At 36.3% G+C, this 15,184-nt stretch overlaps 8 protein-coding genes across 8 annotated transcripts; 6 read left to right on the top strand and 2 right to left on the bottom strand.

Annotated features, from left to right (window-relative positions):
* Nucleotides 1-118: 118 nt before the first annotated feature.
* PER1 (Per1p) lies at nt 119-1,195 on the top strand (the record flags this gene model as incomplete). The annotated part of the gene is made up of 1 exon (XM_056226469.1): nt 119-1,195. The coding sequence occupies one exon, from the start codon at nt 119-121 to the stop codon at nt 1,193-1,195; it is 1,077 nt and encodes a 358-aa protein (XP_056080742.1).
* A 205-nt stretch (nt 1,196-1,400) lies between these two features.
* On the top strand, nt 1,401-1,784 carry SMKI03G0990 (uncharacterized protein; the record flags this gene model as incomplete). The annotated part of the gene is made up of 1 exon (XM_056226468.1): nt 1,401-1,784. One exon carries the CDS (start codon nt 1,401-1,403, stop codon nt 1,782-1,784), a length of 384 nt encoding a protein of 127 aa, XP_056080741.1.
* Nucleotides 1,785-2,871: 1,087 nt separating this feature from the next.
* On the top strand, nt 2,872-7,068 carry TAF2 (transcription initiation factor TFIID subunit TAF2; the record flags this gene model as incomplete). The annotated part of the gene is made up of 1 exon (XM_056226467.1): nt 2,872-7,068. The coding sequence occupies one exon, from the start codon at nt 2,872-2,874 to the stop codon at nt 7,066-7,068; it is 4,197 nt and encodes a 1,398-aa protein (XP_056080740.1).
* A 223-nt stretch (nt 7,069-7,291) lies between these two features.
* Nucleotides 7,292-7,819, bottom strand: MATALPHA1 (transcriptional co-activator mating type protein alpha; the record flags this gene model as incomplete). Its single annotated transcript, XM_056226466.1, has 1 exon — nt 7,292-7,819. The coding sequence occupies one exon, from the start codon at nt 7,817-7,819 to the stop codon at nt 7,292-7,294; it is 528 nt and encodes a 175-aa protein (XP_056080739.1).
* A 270-nt stretch (nt 7,820-8,089) lies between these two features.
* Nucleotides 8,090-8,722, top strand: MATALPHA2 (homeodomain mating type protein alpha2; the record flags this gene model as incomplete). The annotated part of the gene is made up of 1 exon (XM_056226465.1): nt 8,090-8,722. The coding sequence occupies one exon, from the start codon at nt 8,090-8,092 to the stop codon at nt 8,720-8,722; it is 633 nt and encodes a 210-aa protein (XP_056080738.1).
* Nucleotides 8,723-8,818: 96 nt separating this feature from the next.
* On the top strand, nt 8,819-10,648 carry BUD5 (Ras family guanine nucleotide exchange factor BUD5; the record flags this gene model as incomplete). Its single annotated transcript, XM_056226464.1, has 1 exon — nt 8,819-10,648. One exon carries the CDS (start codon nt 8,819-8,821, stop codon nt 10,646-10,648), a length of 1,830 nt encoding a protein of 609 aa, XP_056080737.1.
* Nucleotides 10,649-11,073: 425 nt separating this feature from the next.
* PHO87 (SPX domain-containing inorganic phosphate transporter) lies at nt 11,074-13,845 on the top strand (the record flags this gene model as incomplete). Its single annotated transcript, XM_056226463.1, has 1 exon — nt 11,074-13,845. The coding sequence occupies one exon, from the start codon at nt 11,074-11,076 to the stop codon at nt 13,843-13,845; it is 2,772 nt and encodes a 923-aa protein (XP_056080736.1).
* A 114-nt stretch (nt 13,846-13,959) lies between these two features.
* Nucleotides 13,960-14,964, bottom strand: RBK1 (putative ribokinase; the record flags this gene model as incomplete). Its single annotated transcript, XM_056226462.1, has 1 exon — nt 13,960-14,964. The coding sequence occupies one exon, from the start codon at nt 14,962-14,964 to the stop codon at nt 13,960-13,962; it is 1,005 nt and encodes a 334-aa protein (XP_056080735.1).
* Nucleotides 14,965-15,184: the final 220 nt, after the last annotated feature.

The raw sequence follows: 15,184 nt of genomic DNA, 5'->3' as shown, positions 1-15,184 counted from the left end.
GTTTTTTTTCTTAGAGGATTTTTTTTTCATGCAGAGTGAAATAAAGTGACTAAAGAGCAATTTGAGGTCTGCATATTTATCCTTTGGGCGAAATGGAACAACAAGATTGACAAGAAAGATGAAGTTAACGGTGGTCGTTGCCATACTTGTTCACTGCTTTCTAGTAACATGCTCTCCAGGGGATAATTTAGATGAGTTTATAGACTGTACTTATGCGTGTGAATATAAGAGAAGATGCCCGAATTCTCAGATAAACTATATTGACCCAGAAACAAATATGTTCCATGATATTGAATTTTCCGACACCCCGGGTTTGTACTCCCAGCTTTTATTTTGGGATTGTATCTCAGATTGCGATTACCAGTGTCAACATATCATTACACGCTGGAGGATTGACGCGCAGGAAGAAGTATATCAATTTCATGGAAAGTGGCCATTTTTGAGGGTATTGGGAACGCAAGAATTTTTCTCGACAATTTTTAGCATAGGTAACTTCATCCCACATTATAAGGCGTTCATGAAGTTTTCTAAGATGCTACGTGAGGATGGCAATAATAGGAAAGAACGCAGCAGAAGTATACTAATTTGGAACTATCTTTACGTCACCGTGGCGGGAATGCTGGCATGGACTGCAAGTTCGGTCTTCCATTGCCGTGACTTGATCATAACAGAGAAATTAGACTATTTTTTCGCAGGTGCGACTGTCTTGACTGGATTTCACGCAATATTTGCAAGAATGACCTCGATGTTCTTGTACCCCAAGATCGCACAAGCGTTTACCGCATCAGTTGCGATGATTTTTGCCCTGCATATCTTAAGACTGTATGTGGATTGGTCGTACACATACAACATGAGATTCAACATCTTTTTTGGTATTTTACAGTATATTCTACTGATCATGTTATCGTGCCAAAACTACCATGCCCTAAAAAAGCAAAAGCAAAAGCAAAAGGGCAGATTCAAGAAGACCGCATATTCCAATTTCAAGGGACGAATGTTCAAACTATGTATCATTCCAATTATTCTTGTGATGGTAACCACGATGGCCATGTTGCTGGAATTGTTTGACTTCTTCAGTTACGCATGGCAGATTGATGCCCATGCCATATGGCATTTGTGCACGATATGGCCCTCCTGGGTATTATACGACTTTTTCCTCGAGGATTATGTCTATTGGGGAAATAAACAATTGTAGAAAACATAATGTATTTTTTTATACGGAAAGTAATGATTTTATTCTATCTTCTCGAACTTTATCAGTTCCTGTTTAATTTTCATTTTTTTTTCGCTCTTTCTGTAATGTTTAGAACTAATGCAAAATATTTGTGACAAGATAACGCCAAGAAAAACTTCGAGGAATAGTCCCCCGAGAAAGTGCTCTTTACCTACGTTGTCAAACGATGATCCCAGCTCCACTTGACGCTTCCTTATTGAGAGAACATGCGTTCCAGGGAACTAACGATTTGAGCATTGTTTTGAGCCCAAAAACGTTTACTGATGAAGGTGGATATAAACCTGTACTGAAGTATGGACTGGGTTATTTCAATTACGGACTCGTCTTAGACGACGAAGTTTACGATTATTCAGTGTGTGATATCATCAGGGGGCACGTTTATGATCACTTTTGGTGTTATTTTTATTGCTTTTTGGTTTTATTTACCATCTGGTTTATAAATTTGAACTATTTTTCTGGTGGTAAGAAGAGCAAGTTTGATTGGAGTAAGAAGAATGATGACTGCAAGATTGAGACAGGTGACTTGGAGTATCAACACGTCAAGATATAATCGTACATCGTTTTTTAAGACGACTAGTTACCGCTCATTTCGAAGGAATAACAGTGCATTTTTTTATCCCCGACATTTTCCTCGTATATATAAAAAGTAATCAAATAACACATATACGTCTACATAGAGATATTATTATGTTAATAGTGCATTTTTATTTGATGTTTCTTTTTTTCTTCATCTTTACCTTTTGATCTTTTTGATTGCTCATTGTGGAGGAACGTGAATATAAATCTGAACTGTAACAGTATATCAGAAGTTTCCAAAAAATAATAAAGTTAAAACTAGCAGAATAACAAAATAAAAAAGGGGCAATTCTGATGGCGATTGAAATTTCTATTTTTTTTCTGTTTCATATAATTCAAGAGTGTGCTTTATTTTCTTTACAAGGAACTAAAGAATACTTATAGATGGATTATATGATTATTGTTTTCTTTCTTCTGCTGGGTGGACAGAATGTAAAATATGACACACTCAAATATATATATACATTTGTTCTATTTTTTATTCTTTCAGCATGAATTTATCAGCAAGTCACCAATAGCCCATTAATGGAACGGCAATTTTTTCAAAAAATAACGTAAATAGTTCCTTTTTGAAACCACTGATACTTTTAATATAGTATATAGTCTTCTCTCCTGGTTCTCATGTCTTAAATAATTGTGATTTATTCATGAATTTATTTTTACATTTATTCACGTAAAGAGGAAAATCTAAATTAAAAGGAAATACTGTACAGATATATCTGAAAGAATTATTAAATATTTATAATGTCAATTAATAGAAGGAAAAAAGTCACAAAAAGGTTCTTGACACTCTTTGAAATAATTTGTAATTCACGAAAAATTGTATTGGACTTAATGATATGTTAAAGAGCTTCAATCTTATAAGTGGTATATTATACTTATTTGTATGGTATTATCGGTTGATAACCGGGTAATGGTGAAATATACTTGCCGAATGGGGCAATTGGTAAATTGCGTAAGGTGAAAACTATTAGTTAGATGTAGTGAATAATAACCTCTCGTATTTCATGGTGTAGCAGAGTTTCAACCGGTGAGAAAAGAACTTGTAATAGAGCTGAACGATGTCTTTTTCTAAAAATGCTACTCCCAGAGCCATTGGTAGTGAATCTAGCACTTTACATGAGATGAAGTTCAGAAATTTTAGAGTTGCTCATGAAAAAATCTCGTTGGATATAGATCTGGCTACTCATTGTATCAGCGGAAGTGCGACGATAATAATTATACCATTGATTCAAAATTTAGAATATGTTACTTTTGATTGCAAGGAAATGACTATTAAAGATGTTCTGGTCGAAAATCGTCGATGCGATCAATTTATTCACGATGATCCACTTCAAACAAAGTTGAATGGGCTGACCTCACAAAATGCCCTCTACACGGATAATTCCATTGAACAATCGCACTTTTTGAGATCCAAATTTGCTAGTTTGAATGAATATCCCGAATCTGACTCTAAATCTCAGTTAACAATAAAAATACCTTCTTCTATCAAGATATCTTTGGAAGACGCTAATGCATTAAGTAACTACACACCAATAACCCCATCCATTAAAACTACACCAGGCGTTCAAGAATCTGTCTTCACTCCAATCACACTACAAATCGAGTATGAAATAAGAAACCCAAAGTCAGGTGTTAGATTCGATACTGTCCACACGGATAAACCATGGATGTGGAATGTCTACACCTCAAATAGCGAAATTTGTAGTTCTGCATCGTATTGGGTCCCATGCGTTGATTTACTTGATGAAAAATCTACATGGGAACTGGAATTTAGTGTACCTAAGTTAGTAAAAAATATTGGTACTTCCAAATTAGTTGGCCAAAATGGCGAGCAGGGTGGGAATGAGAAACATAGTTTGCCTGGAGATGAAACAGTAGAAATGGGACAGACAAGATCTGTGAAAGAAGAGGAAGATAGTGATGAAAATTTTAAGAATGACGAAACAAACAAAAGTAATAAAGGGGAAGATGTACAAGATGATGATGATGATGAAGAAGGTGAAAGTGATGAAGAAGAGGAGGAGAGACGTAATATTGAAGAAAGAAACAACCCGAACTTAAGGGATGTGGTTGTTTGCTGTTCCGAATATTCCAATATAAAGGAACTTCCGCACCCGATTGACTTAACGAAAAAAAAATGTGTATTTCAAATTATAAACCCTGTTGCTCCACATCACGTTGGCTGGGCTATTGGTGCTTTGAATTCATGGTCGTTACCTTTAATATCGCCTCCAAGGGTTGATGCTGAAGATGAAGTGGATGAGGACAAGTTGAGGGAGAATGTGATCGACAACGTTAATGACCCGATGGATGATGGCATTGGATCAGATGTTATACCTATTCAGATTTTTACTCTTCCAACACAGGAAATTGACGAAGCAACTGTAATAAACTCCACCGTTGTTTGTCAAAAAATTATAGATTTCTACTCGAAGGAGTTTGGGTCTTACCCTTTTACGTCATACTCTCTCGTTTTTTTACCGACTGCTCCCTGTACTCATATGGATTTTGCAGCTCTAGGTATTTGTAATACAAGATTACTTTATCCTCTAGAGGTTATTGATAAAATATTCAGTACCACAAATGATTTAGCATGGGCGCTGGCTAATCAATGGTCCTGTGTTAACATTACCCCTTTGGATATGAATGACTATTGGTGTTGTCTTGGTATTGCAGGCTATATGGTGTTCCAAGTAATCAAAAAGATAATGGGTAACAATGCTTATAAGTACCGATTAAAGCGCAATTGTGAGGCAATTGTGGAACAAGACTTTGAAAAACCTCCAATCGGAAGTACTTTCACAGGTAGTTCCAGGCCAATATCAGTATTATCTAAAGATTTGTCCTTTATACAATTAAAAGCACCCATGGTATTACATATTCTTGACAGGAGGATGACCAAAACCGAGAGATCATTTGGTATGTCTCGCGTACTGCCTAAGATTTTCCTTCAAGCTATGTCAGGCGATTTGCCTAATAACTCTTTAACATCGTCACATTTCCAACATGTTTGCGAAAGAGTAAACAAAAGCAAATTAGAGAACTTTTTTGGCGAATGGGTATATGGGTCTGGTGTACCCATATTACGTGTTACCCAAAGATTTAATAGGAAAAGGATGGTCATTGAACTGGGAATAAGGCAAGTTCAAGAGGAAGAACTAGGACATGGAAAAGTCGTTGGAGAGCATGGGTTTTGCAAAAGCGCACTGGACCGGTTGGAGCATCCAAATCTCAATCGCACAGATTGTTTCACCGGGTCAATGACCATAAGAATCCATGAACACGATGGTACTCCGTATGAGCATATTGTGGAAATCAAAGATACATTCACCAAAATAGATATTCAATATAATACCAAGTATAGAAGACTAAGGAAAAGAGGAGGTGGTGCTAATGAAGATAACGCCCCGGAAAGCAACAACGAGGAAAAGCTTGCGGTAGTAGATGTAAATTGTCTCGGAAATGTATACATGACTCCTGAAGAGTGTTCACGATTTCACTTGACGGATTTCAATCGTACTTCAGAAAGTAATGAGTTGCTTAAGCAAAATGAAGCCTTCGAATGGATCCGTATAGACTCAGACCTTGAATGGATCTGTAAACTCCATATTAATCAGCCCGATTATATGTTCTCGTCTCAGCTGAGGCAGGATGGTGACATAGAGGCGCAACTGGAATCTATCCGGTATTACGAAGATGTTGTCATCAATGGTGGTGCTAAATCACTTGTTTATTCAAGTATTTTGTTTAGAACCGTGATGGACGAAAGGTACTATTTCGGCATAAGACTCGCGGCGTGCGAGGCGCTTAGTAGAAACATATATGATTCAAATTTCGCTGGCGGCATCAAGCATTTATTACTGATTTTTCAGGTTTTGTTTTGCCTTGAAGGATCGAATATTACAAAAAGTAATAACTTTGAAAATACAGCGTTATATTTTTTGCAATGTGCTATACCGAAGTATTTGGCTAAAGTAAGAAATGAAAATGGTACGTGTCCAAAAGTTGTCAAGGAGTTTTTACTAGATGTTCTTGTTTATAATGAGAATGGTGAAAATAGGTTCAGCGATAATATTTACGTCCGTGGACTGATTGAAAACGTAGTTGATGCGGCTTTAAATGATGTCAACGATGCAGAGTATGTGGGTAGGGTTAAGGCGCAGCTGTTTAGATACGAAAATTTGGTTAATTGGTTGTCATCGTACGAATCTTTGATAAAGACTTCAATTATGTTTGCGAAATACAAATTGCATAAAGGTGGTGTTTACCAGTTCTGCGAATTGACCGGGATGATAATGGACACATTATCATCGAGTGTCAATAGTACAGATGTTACGAGAGAGAGCTATCAGAATGAGGTTTTGATGGCACTGAAAATTATGCTTTTGGAGGGCGGATTGAAAAACAAGGACGCCCTTATACTTTTCATTGAAATATTGTGTTTTCACGAGGATACTTACATTAAAGAAAAATGTACCGATGTACTTGTTGAATGTATTAATACTGCTGTTATGGATGGATGCCTGGATACAATAAGTGACGACATTGAAAGTGCCATCGAACTAGTTCAGAATGAGGTTGAAAATATTAAAAGTGAGGATGATATTGAACTGTTTTTAAGTGGACATTATATTGATGATATGAAAATTAAAAGAGAAAAGGTGGCCCGTCAAAATATTAATGGTGTATTAGGAATATGCAGGGATATGTTTAGAGGGTACGCCCCTCTCAAGATAATACTGTGGGATATTTTGAATTTACCTATTCTGAGCTTATATCAAAGAAAGCAAATACATGACTTAGTTAGGGTGATGTACACCCTAACGAATAGTTTTATAGTCAAGTTGGAAGCACCACGAGAAAGAAGACTAGTTGCAAAGATTAATACTAAAGCCGAAGATAAGAGGAATATCGTTATTAAGCGCGAGAGTATACTTAAAATTCAAATCAAGAAAGAAGTTTCCTCTATTATAGAAGAACCTCGAAAAGTAAACAAAATAAAGATCACATTGAAGAGTGAGAAGACGGTAAACAAAGTTAAAAAGCCCGTTGTGAAACCGAAGGTGATAAATAAACAGAGGAAGGTTAAAAATAGTGTAAACCGTGTGGGCAGCTTACCATTGCGTTTTGTGAGAATTCAACAACAACCTAGAGGGGTGGTATCGTTGTCCTCCGTCCCATATAGTGAATTCGTTGAAATTACAAAAGTCACATCAAGATCCTTCATGGTAAAGATAAAAACAAAGAGACAGTAAGGAAAGAGAATGATTCAGTAGTTCATCATTTATTTTAGAAATATTATAGTGTAAACATATATATAGGCCTAAACAAGAGATGCATGTACATAAGCATATAGCAATATGAGTATATAAACAAACATTGGGAACAAGACCAAGGCAACGGGGATTTTCAAATAGGATAGCTATACTGACAACATTCAGTACTCGAAAGATAAACAACCTCCGCCACGACCACACTCTATAAGGCCAAATGTACAAACACATCTTCCCAATATCCGTCACCACGTACTTCAGCATAATTATTCGTCAACCACTCTACAAAACCAAAACCAGGGTTTATAAAATTATACTGTTGCGCGAAGTAGTCCCATATTCCGTGCTGCGTTTTGTCCGCGTGCCATTCTTCAGAAAGCAAAGAAGACAAGATATTTTGTTTGACACCAGAGCCAAACTGAGAGTAGTAGGCTCTAAACGCCATGAAAGAGTTCAGATATTTCTTTGTAGATTTTATGGATGTCTTATTGAGCTGGCGACATTGAATATGTTGGTTTCCAGATGCTATCCTATGTATTTGGATCTTCTTTAAAAATCGAGAAGAAGGTATTGGAATTTGAATGTCCTTCTTCAATGGTCGAATAACATTAAAACAATTTGGTTTCACATGTTTAGTAATACGTCTTTCTTTTATCTTTTTAGAGACAACTGGGTTTCTATGTGATTTGGAGATTTTGTTATTTATTCTGAAAGCAGGCTTAGAAGTGAACATCTTGGGATACTAAGGTCTATTAAGTTATTATATATGCCTAACTAATATCTCAAAAAGTGAACATTGAAAGTGATGGTAAAGAGTTTAAGTTGTTTCAAATGATGTACTTTTCTACATTGGGAAGCAATAAATTGCATCCCAAACAAAACCCATACCTCCATTATACTTTGAAACGTAAATTGTTGCAACTTAAAAATATATATAAAGGAGAGATTGAAATCAACATGTAAATAGGCAAAAAAAAAAAAACGAGGAAGATAAGCAAACCAAATGAATAAGATACCCATCAAAGACCTTTTAAATCCGCAAATCACAGATGAGTTTAAATCGAGCATACTGGACATAAATAAAAAGCTCTTTTCTATTTGCTGTAATTTACCTAAGTTACCAGAGAGTGTAACAACAGAAGAAGAAGTTGAATTAAGGGATATATTAGGATTCTTATCTAGGGCCAACAAAAACCGTAAGATTAGTGATGAGGAGAAGAAGTTGTTGCAAACAACATCTCAACTCACTACTACCATTACTGTATTACTCAAAGAAATGCGCAGCATAGAAAACGATAGAAGTAATTATCAACTTACACAGAAAAATAAATCGGCGGATGGGTTGGTATTTAATGTGGTAACTCAAGATATGATAAACAAAAGTACTAAACCTTACAGAGGACACCGGTTTACAAAAGAAAATGTCCGAATACTAGAAAGTTGGTTTGCAAAGAACATCGAGAACCCATATCTAGATACCAAGGGCCTAGAGAATCTAATGAAGAATACCAGTTTATCTCGCATTCAAATCAAAAACTGGGTTTCGAATAGAAGAAGAAAAGAAAAAACAATAACAATCGCTCCAGAATTAGCGGACCTCTTGAGCGGTGAGCCTCTGGCAAAGAAGAAAGAATGAGCCCGAAAAACAAATATGTATATATCTGTGTAGAATATATATATATATTTCGCAAAAATACATAAACAATCAACCCTCTCCTCAGACACTACTAAGATGTTTGTACTGATAGATAATGTCCTCGCCTACCTTCTTGAACAAGACGACCAATTTGTAACCGCACGCTTCGCTATCCAGGGCCAAATAGTCTCAAGAAGAGTCAACAAAACACACATCTCAGACATCAACGATCTCCTCCTACAACAGTTCATAAAGTACACTCCCCCTTATAATAACAATATCGTTCCAAAAAAAATCCTCGACAGTATGAGAACCGCCGTACGGCAGTTGCTGGAAGCAACTGCCTGTGTCTCTAGAGAATGCCTCCTCGTAAAAAGAAACCACGAAATAAAAAGAGCAAGAAAACGTCTGCTCAGCGACTGGTATAGACTGGCCGCTGATGCAAAGATGGATGCTGTCTTGTTAGTGGTAAACTCTGCCTGGAGGTTTCTCAGCGTTTGGCGACAATTCATAACCTCAATACAACAGGCTACTCAAGAATTGTATAAAAAAATTGCTTACTACCTTCTTTATGGTGATGTAGACATACAGAGCGTTATATCATTAGTACATGTAGTAACAGGTGAGGAAAATATACTTTTTAGTATGGATGATGTACTACAAGAAGTCATCAAAATACAATTATATTTGGATAAACTCCTGCCGCAAAACACCCAGCAATCGCAAAAGCCATCGCCCTTTGACGCAGCAAACTTACTACTTAACTTTAGAGACTGGACAAATGACAGTGCTCTCCTCCATCAGCTGCTACTCTCCTATCCCTCAAGTAATCACAATCACAATCACAGAAATCACTCCGTCCCTCGTCTAATACAAATTTGGTTAGAATCTTACTGGAAAGACAGTCAGAACACTTTGAAAAATATCCTTACCTTTTGGTACAGCCACTTGGCTACCGATAACGAATATCAAAGGCTTTTTACAGATGCAGTTCAACTCCTTATAGATAAACAAAGAACAAGACAATTAAAGGTCCACTACATAGGTCGATCCGACCAAGCAATGGAAGAAACCAAGCCGTATATTGACTATACTGATTTATTTATCGAATTTAAATTAGACCAAACAAATTTAAACGACGAATTGTGCCATACAGTGGACCTTGATCATCTCATTTTACAATGGAAAAAATGTGAGACACTAGAAGTCGACGACTTTGCTCTTGAGGTGTCCCCTTGGTCACTTGCAAAAACGTTGACCATCTTAGAATCTGCTCTTTATTTGAGTATTGAAACAATAGACTTTACAACGTATTTCAGACATAACGATACAGCAATTAACTCTGTTTTCATGTTTTCAAATCAACTGTCATATTACGTACTTGAGACAACTTTACAACAAACTCATACCATTTCCTATTGGTTACAAGTTGCGTTATCTTGCCTGTACTTACGAAACTTAAATTCACTCGCTTCTATCATTACATCATTGCAAAATCATTCAATTGAAAGACTATCTCTTCCAGTAGACGCTAAATCCGGCTACCTTTTTGAACGTTTGAAACATGTTGTACATCCAAGCAACAACTATAACATTTATAGAAGGACAATTCAACACATTTCACTAAGCGAGCTTCCTTGTGTACCTTTTACATCACTTATTATCAGAGATATTACATTCATAAGAGATGGTAACGAAACATTCATTAAAGATTCCAATGATGTAAACATGAAAAAGTTTCATCAAATTACAAAGATAATAGCTTTTGCGCAACAATTACAGCAAAAGGAATATGAAGATACACAGTGTTCTGAAAATACTCCCAGGAGTCTCTTAGGTGCCATGATAAAAGTCTATCAATTATATAATGACAATAAAGATAGGGCATATCAAGTCAGCCTTGCTAAAGTTCCAAGAATTATGTAAAAACAGAGCTACAAAAGAGAAAGAAGAAAATTATTCTTCTCTTTTAACGCTAATGATTAATTAATATTCATGTTTAGTACCCATAATTAAAATTGCTTACATATAACTAAAAAAGAGATATTTCGAATAAAAGAGATCAAATTTACATGTTGCACAGTTTACTTATTCAATCACGAAAAATACATGATGATTTCTATGAATCAACTTCCATACGAATGATCTTAAAGCTATTCCACTCTTTTCAATTCTTTAACAGATCAATTTATTCAACTAATTAATTAGAACTTCGGGCACGTGGGAAAAAAAGACCCGATGCATTACCAAATTAACAGTTGAAAATAGTGCTTCCCACGTAAAAAAACTGTCAGCAATAGGAGAGAGGTGCGACAAAACCACGGCAAAGGCGGCTGCTATTTAGCCTAAATATGAGATTCTCACACTTCCTTAAATACAATGCTGTTCCTGAATGGCAGAATCATTACCTTGATTACAACGAATTAAAAAACCTGATCTACACTTTGCAGACAGGTGAATTGAAACAAGAAGCACCCAACAATGAATCAAACAATGACAACGAATTACAGACGCCTCCTCCAAATGTCGATATAGAAAGTAACGTTACTACAGGAGAACCTTCTTCCTCCAAAAAAAGATTTACGCACAAACTTAAGCGTAAGCTATTTGGTTCTAAAACATCATCTGGTAAAAAAAAGGGGGAAACAGACGAAAAAGCCATAGACGGGAATAATGTCAACGAAGAAACAATTGAGCTTGACGAACTATCTCCTCAAGGAAAAGCTGCCACTTTCAATAAGAATTTTATAAGCAAAAAATTCTTTGAGTCACGCAGTTCATCGGTTAGTAGTGAAGGAAAAACTCTGTTCAATTCTTATGATACTTTCGTTACTAATTTGAGTGGCGAAAAATTGAAAGTAGATGATTTTTATAAAAGAATGGAAGCTAAATTCTACGAGAGATTTGACCATTTGATTAACGATTTGGAAAAGGAGGGCATTGTAACAAGGGTGAATGAAACTTTTGATCCGGAAATACAGGACCTGCCTCCTCTAAGAGAAATCGTTTCCAGCACATCGCAGATGCAGTCTTCTACTAACCCATTTGAAATACACTCTTCAAATATTGACAGCGAACTAAGAAATAGGTTTGATTATAGCGAAGAGGAAATGGACGATGATGATGAAGTAGACGTGTTTGCAGACACTACTGACAATACTGCCCTTTTAAATTATTCACAGTTTAACATCAAATCACAGAAAAAATCTTTATTGAAACAAACAATAATAAATCTTTACATAGATCTTTGCCAGTTAAAGTCTTTCATCGAATTAAACAGAATGGGCTTCAGCAAAATTACGAAGAAGTCTGATAAAGTATTACATATGAACACCAGGCAAGAACTAATAGAAAGTGAAGAATTTTTCAAAGACACATACATTTTCCAGCATGATACCTTGTCCACTTTAAACAATAAAATTGCACAACTTATAGAATTTTACGCTGTTTTAATGGGACAGCCTGGGAACGTAGATTCATGCAAGCAAGAATTAAAATCCTACTTGCATGATCACATTGTCTGGGAAAGAAGCAACACATGGAAGGACATGTTGGGTCTTTCTTCACAAAATAAAGACATAATAACTATTGAAGATGAAACCGAAAAACTTATGCAAGAAAAACTTCAAATTGAATATTTCAAGTATCCATTGCCCAAGCCAATTAATTTAAAATTCACTACAATTGAAAATTTAGCGGTGCCAAAACTTTTCTTCGGGAAAAGAGCCATGAAAATAGGCTTTATTATCATTGTTACAGGTGTTTTATTGGGTGTTAAAACTTTCAATGACCCCGTGGAGCATCGATGTATGGCATTGGTTGAATGTTGTGCCTTTTTATGGGCCAGTGAAGCTATCCCTTTACACATCACAGGTTTATTGGTTCCCCTTCTGACTGTTCTTTTTAGAGTCTTGAAAGATAGTGATGGTAAAGTAATGGGAGCAGCTGCCGCTTCTTCGGAAATCTTGGGTACAATGTGGTCATCAACAATTATGATTTTATTAGCAGGTTTTACATTGGGTGAAGCCTTGTCGCAATATAACATCGCAAAAGTTTTGGCATCCTGGTTATTAGCATTTGCTGGGACCAAACCAAGAAATGTACTTTTAATGGCAATGAGTGTTGTGTTCTTTCTTTCGATGTGGATTTCCAATGTTGCTTCTCCGGTATTAACATACTCTCTACTAACCCCATTATTGGACCCATTGGATTATACTGCACCATTTGCTAAGGCATTAGTAATGGGGGTGGCACTTTCTGCTGATATTGGTGGTATGGCCTCTCCTATTTCTTCACCTCAAAATATTATCTCAATGCAGTACCTCAAACCTTATGGCATCGGGTGGGGCCAGTTTTTTGCTGTTGCCTTACCTACTGGTATTTTATCAATGCTGTGCTCTTGGGCCTTAATGATACTCACATTTAAAATAGGCAAGACGAAGCTGGAGAAATTTAAACCAATAAGAACGAGATTTACCATAAAGCAATATTTCATTATTATTGTAACTATTGCTACAATTCTTTTATGGTGTGTAGAATCCCAAATAGAAAGCGCTTTTGGGTCCTCTGGTGAAATTGCAGTCATACCAATAGTCCTATTCTTTGGTACGGGACTGTTATCTACAAAAGACTTCAACACATTTCCTTGGTCTATTGTCGTTTTAGCAATGGGTGGTATCGCCCTTGGTAAAGCAGTTTCATCTTCAGGTTTATTAGTAACTATTGCAAGAGCACTACAACAGAAAATTCAGAATGATGGTGTTTTTGCCATCTTATGTATTTTTGGTATCTTGATGTTGGTTGTGGGTACTTTTGTTTCACATACAGTGTCAGCAATCATCATCATTCCTTTAGTACAAGAAGTCGGTGACAAATTACCTAACTCAAAGGCAGCTCCAATTCTTGTCTTTGGTTGCGCTTTGTTGGCATCTTGCGGTATGGGGCTGGCATCGTCTGGTTTCCCTAACGTTACTGCTATTTCCATGACCGACAAAAAGGGGAATAGATGGCTAACTGTGGGTGCTTTCATATCAAGAGGTGTTCCTGCCTCATTTTTAGCGTTTATTTGTGTGATTACTTTGGGTTATGGTATTAGTTCTTCCGTTTTGAAAGGTAATACATAAGACCGTCCTTTCATGTAAATACAATGTCTACTAACGCATTATCTTTGTACCATTACAATTTTAAATATATATAACGAAACATAACATATAAAAATCAGTAATAAAAGTTGTCACCTATTTCATTAAAATTTGGACGTCTTCATACGCTGGCATACTTTCAGCAGCACCTTTTTTCTGAATGGTCAATGAACTTGCTAGTGTAGAAAACTCTATAGCCGTATGCAAACTTTTCCCTTGGTATAATTGAGTAATTAAACCACCTAAGAAAGTATCACCAGCTCCGGTAGTATCTACAACAGATATATCTTTTATAGCCGGAACGAATTGAACTTGAGGGCTTTTATGTGAACAAAATAGCACCCCTTTCGAACCTAAAGTTATAACTACAATACTGCTTTTCTTCTGGTTAATAAGTGATTTATGTAATATTTCACAAATTTTACGATATCCTCCAACGAAATCAGTCCTTATCTCTTTCTTCAACTCTTCAACAAGGTTATAATCGAAAACACTTTCAACGGTCTGCAGAGCTTCGATTTCATTGACCACTAAAACATCTATCATCCCCCAATTATTCCGCGGCATGGCCTTAAAAGGTGAAGGATTATACACGACCTGAAAGTTTGGCCTGTTCTCATGTATCCATTTGATTATTGAAATTGGGTCTGGGATTTCGTGTTGGAATACAACATACTCTTCTTCCTGCTCAACACCGGGGAAAAAAAGACGCAACTCCTCTTCATTATAAACTGTCTTACTATTGGCACCCTCTACAATCAATATCCTATTTTGACCACCAGCCTTTTCTTCAATCAATATTGTAGCAGTACCTGTACCGATTCCATCGCAAGTATTGACATGCGCAATATCCACACTATTATTAGATAAAACACCTTTCAATTGCTCACCAAAAGTGTCGTTCCCAACATTTCCGATCATTCGAACACTATATCTACTGCTAGGCTCTTTCAATTTCCCAATGGCGACAGCCTGATTCAGTCCCTTACCGCCTGCGTGTGTTTCGAAATGATTTGCTTTGAAAGTCTCTCCAGCATTAGGTACTCTATCCGTAAATGTGTCCAGGTCGTAGTTTAAAGAACCTATGACTGTGATTCCCATTTCAGAAATACGCTGCTGTTATTGCAAAATATTAATTACTAACAAACTTCACTATTATCCCTTTTATTCAATATTGCTATTTCTCCTCGGCTTAAACCCTTTTATTTCCGCTGACTACGGGCCAAGCTATAAAATCACAGTTAACGAAATAAGAGATTTTTCTTTCTTTTTTTCAGAGTTTATCATATTAATAATGATGAAGTTCTAGACGATGAGTACT

The sequence above is a fragment of the Saccharomyces mikatae genome, assembly GCF_947241705.1.
Source record: "Saccharomyces mikatae IFO 1815 strain IFO1815 genome assembly, chromosome: 3".
NCBI classification, from domain to species: domain Eukaryota; kingdom Fungi; phylum Ascomycota; class Saccharomycetes; order Saccharomycetales; family Saccharomycetaceae; genus Saccharomyces; species Saccharomyces mikatae.
Note: the sequence above shows the minus strand (reverse complement) of the source record. Positions and strands in the feature narration are given on the sequence as shown.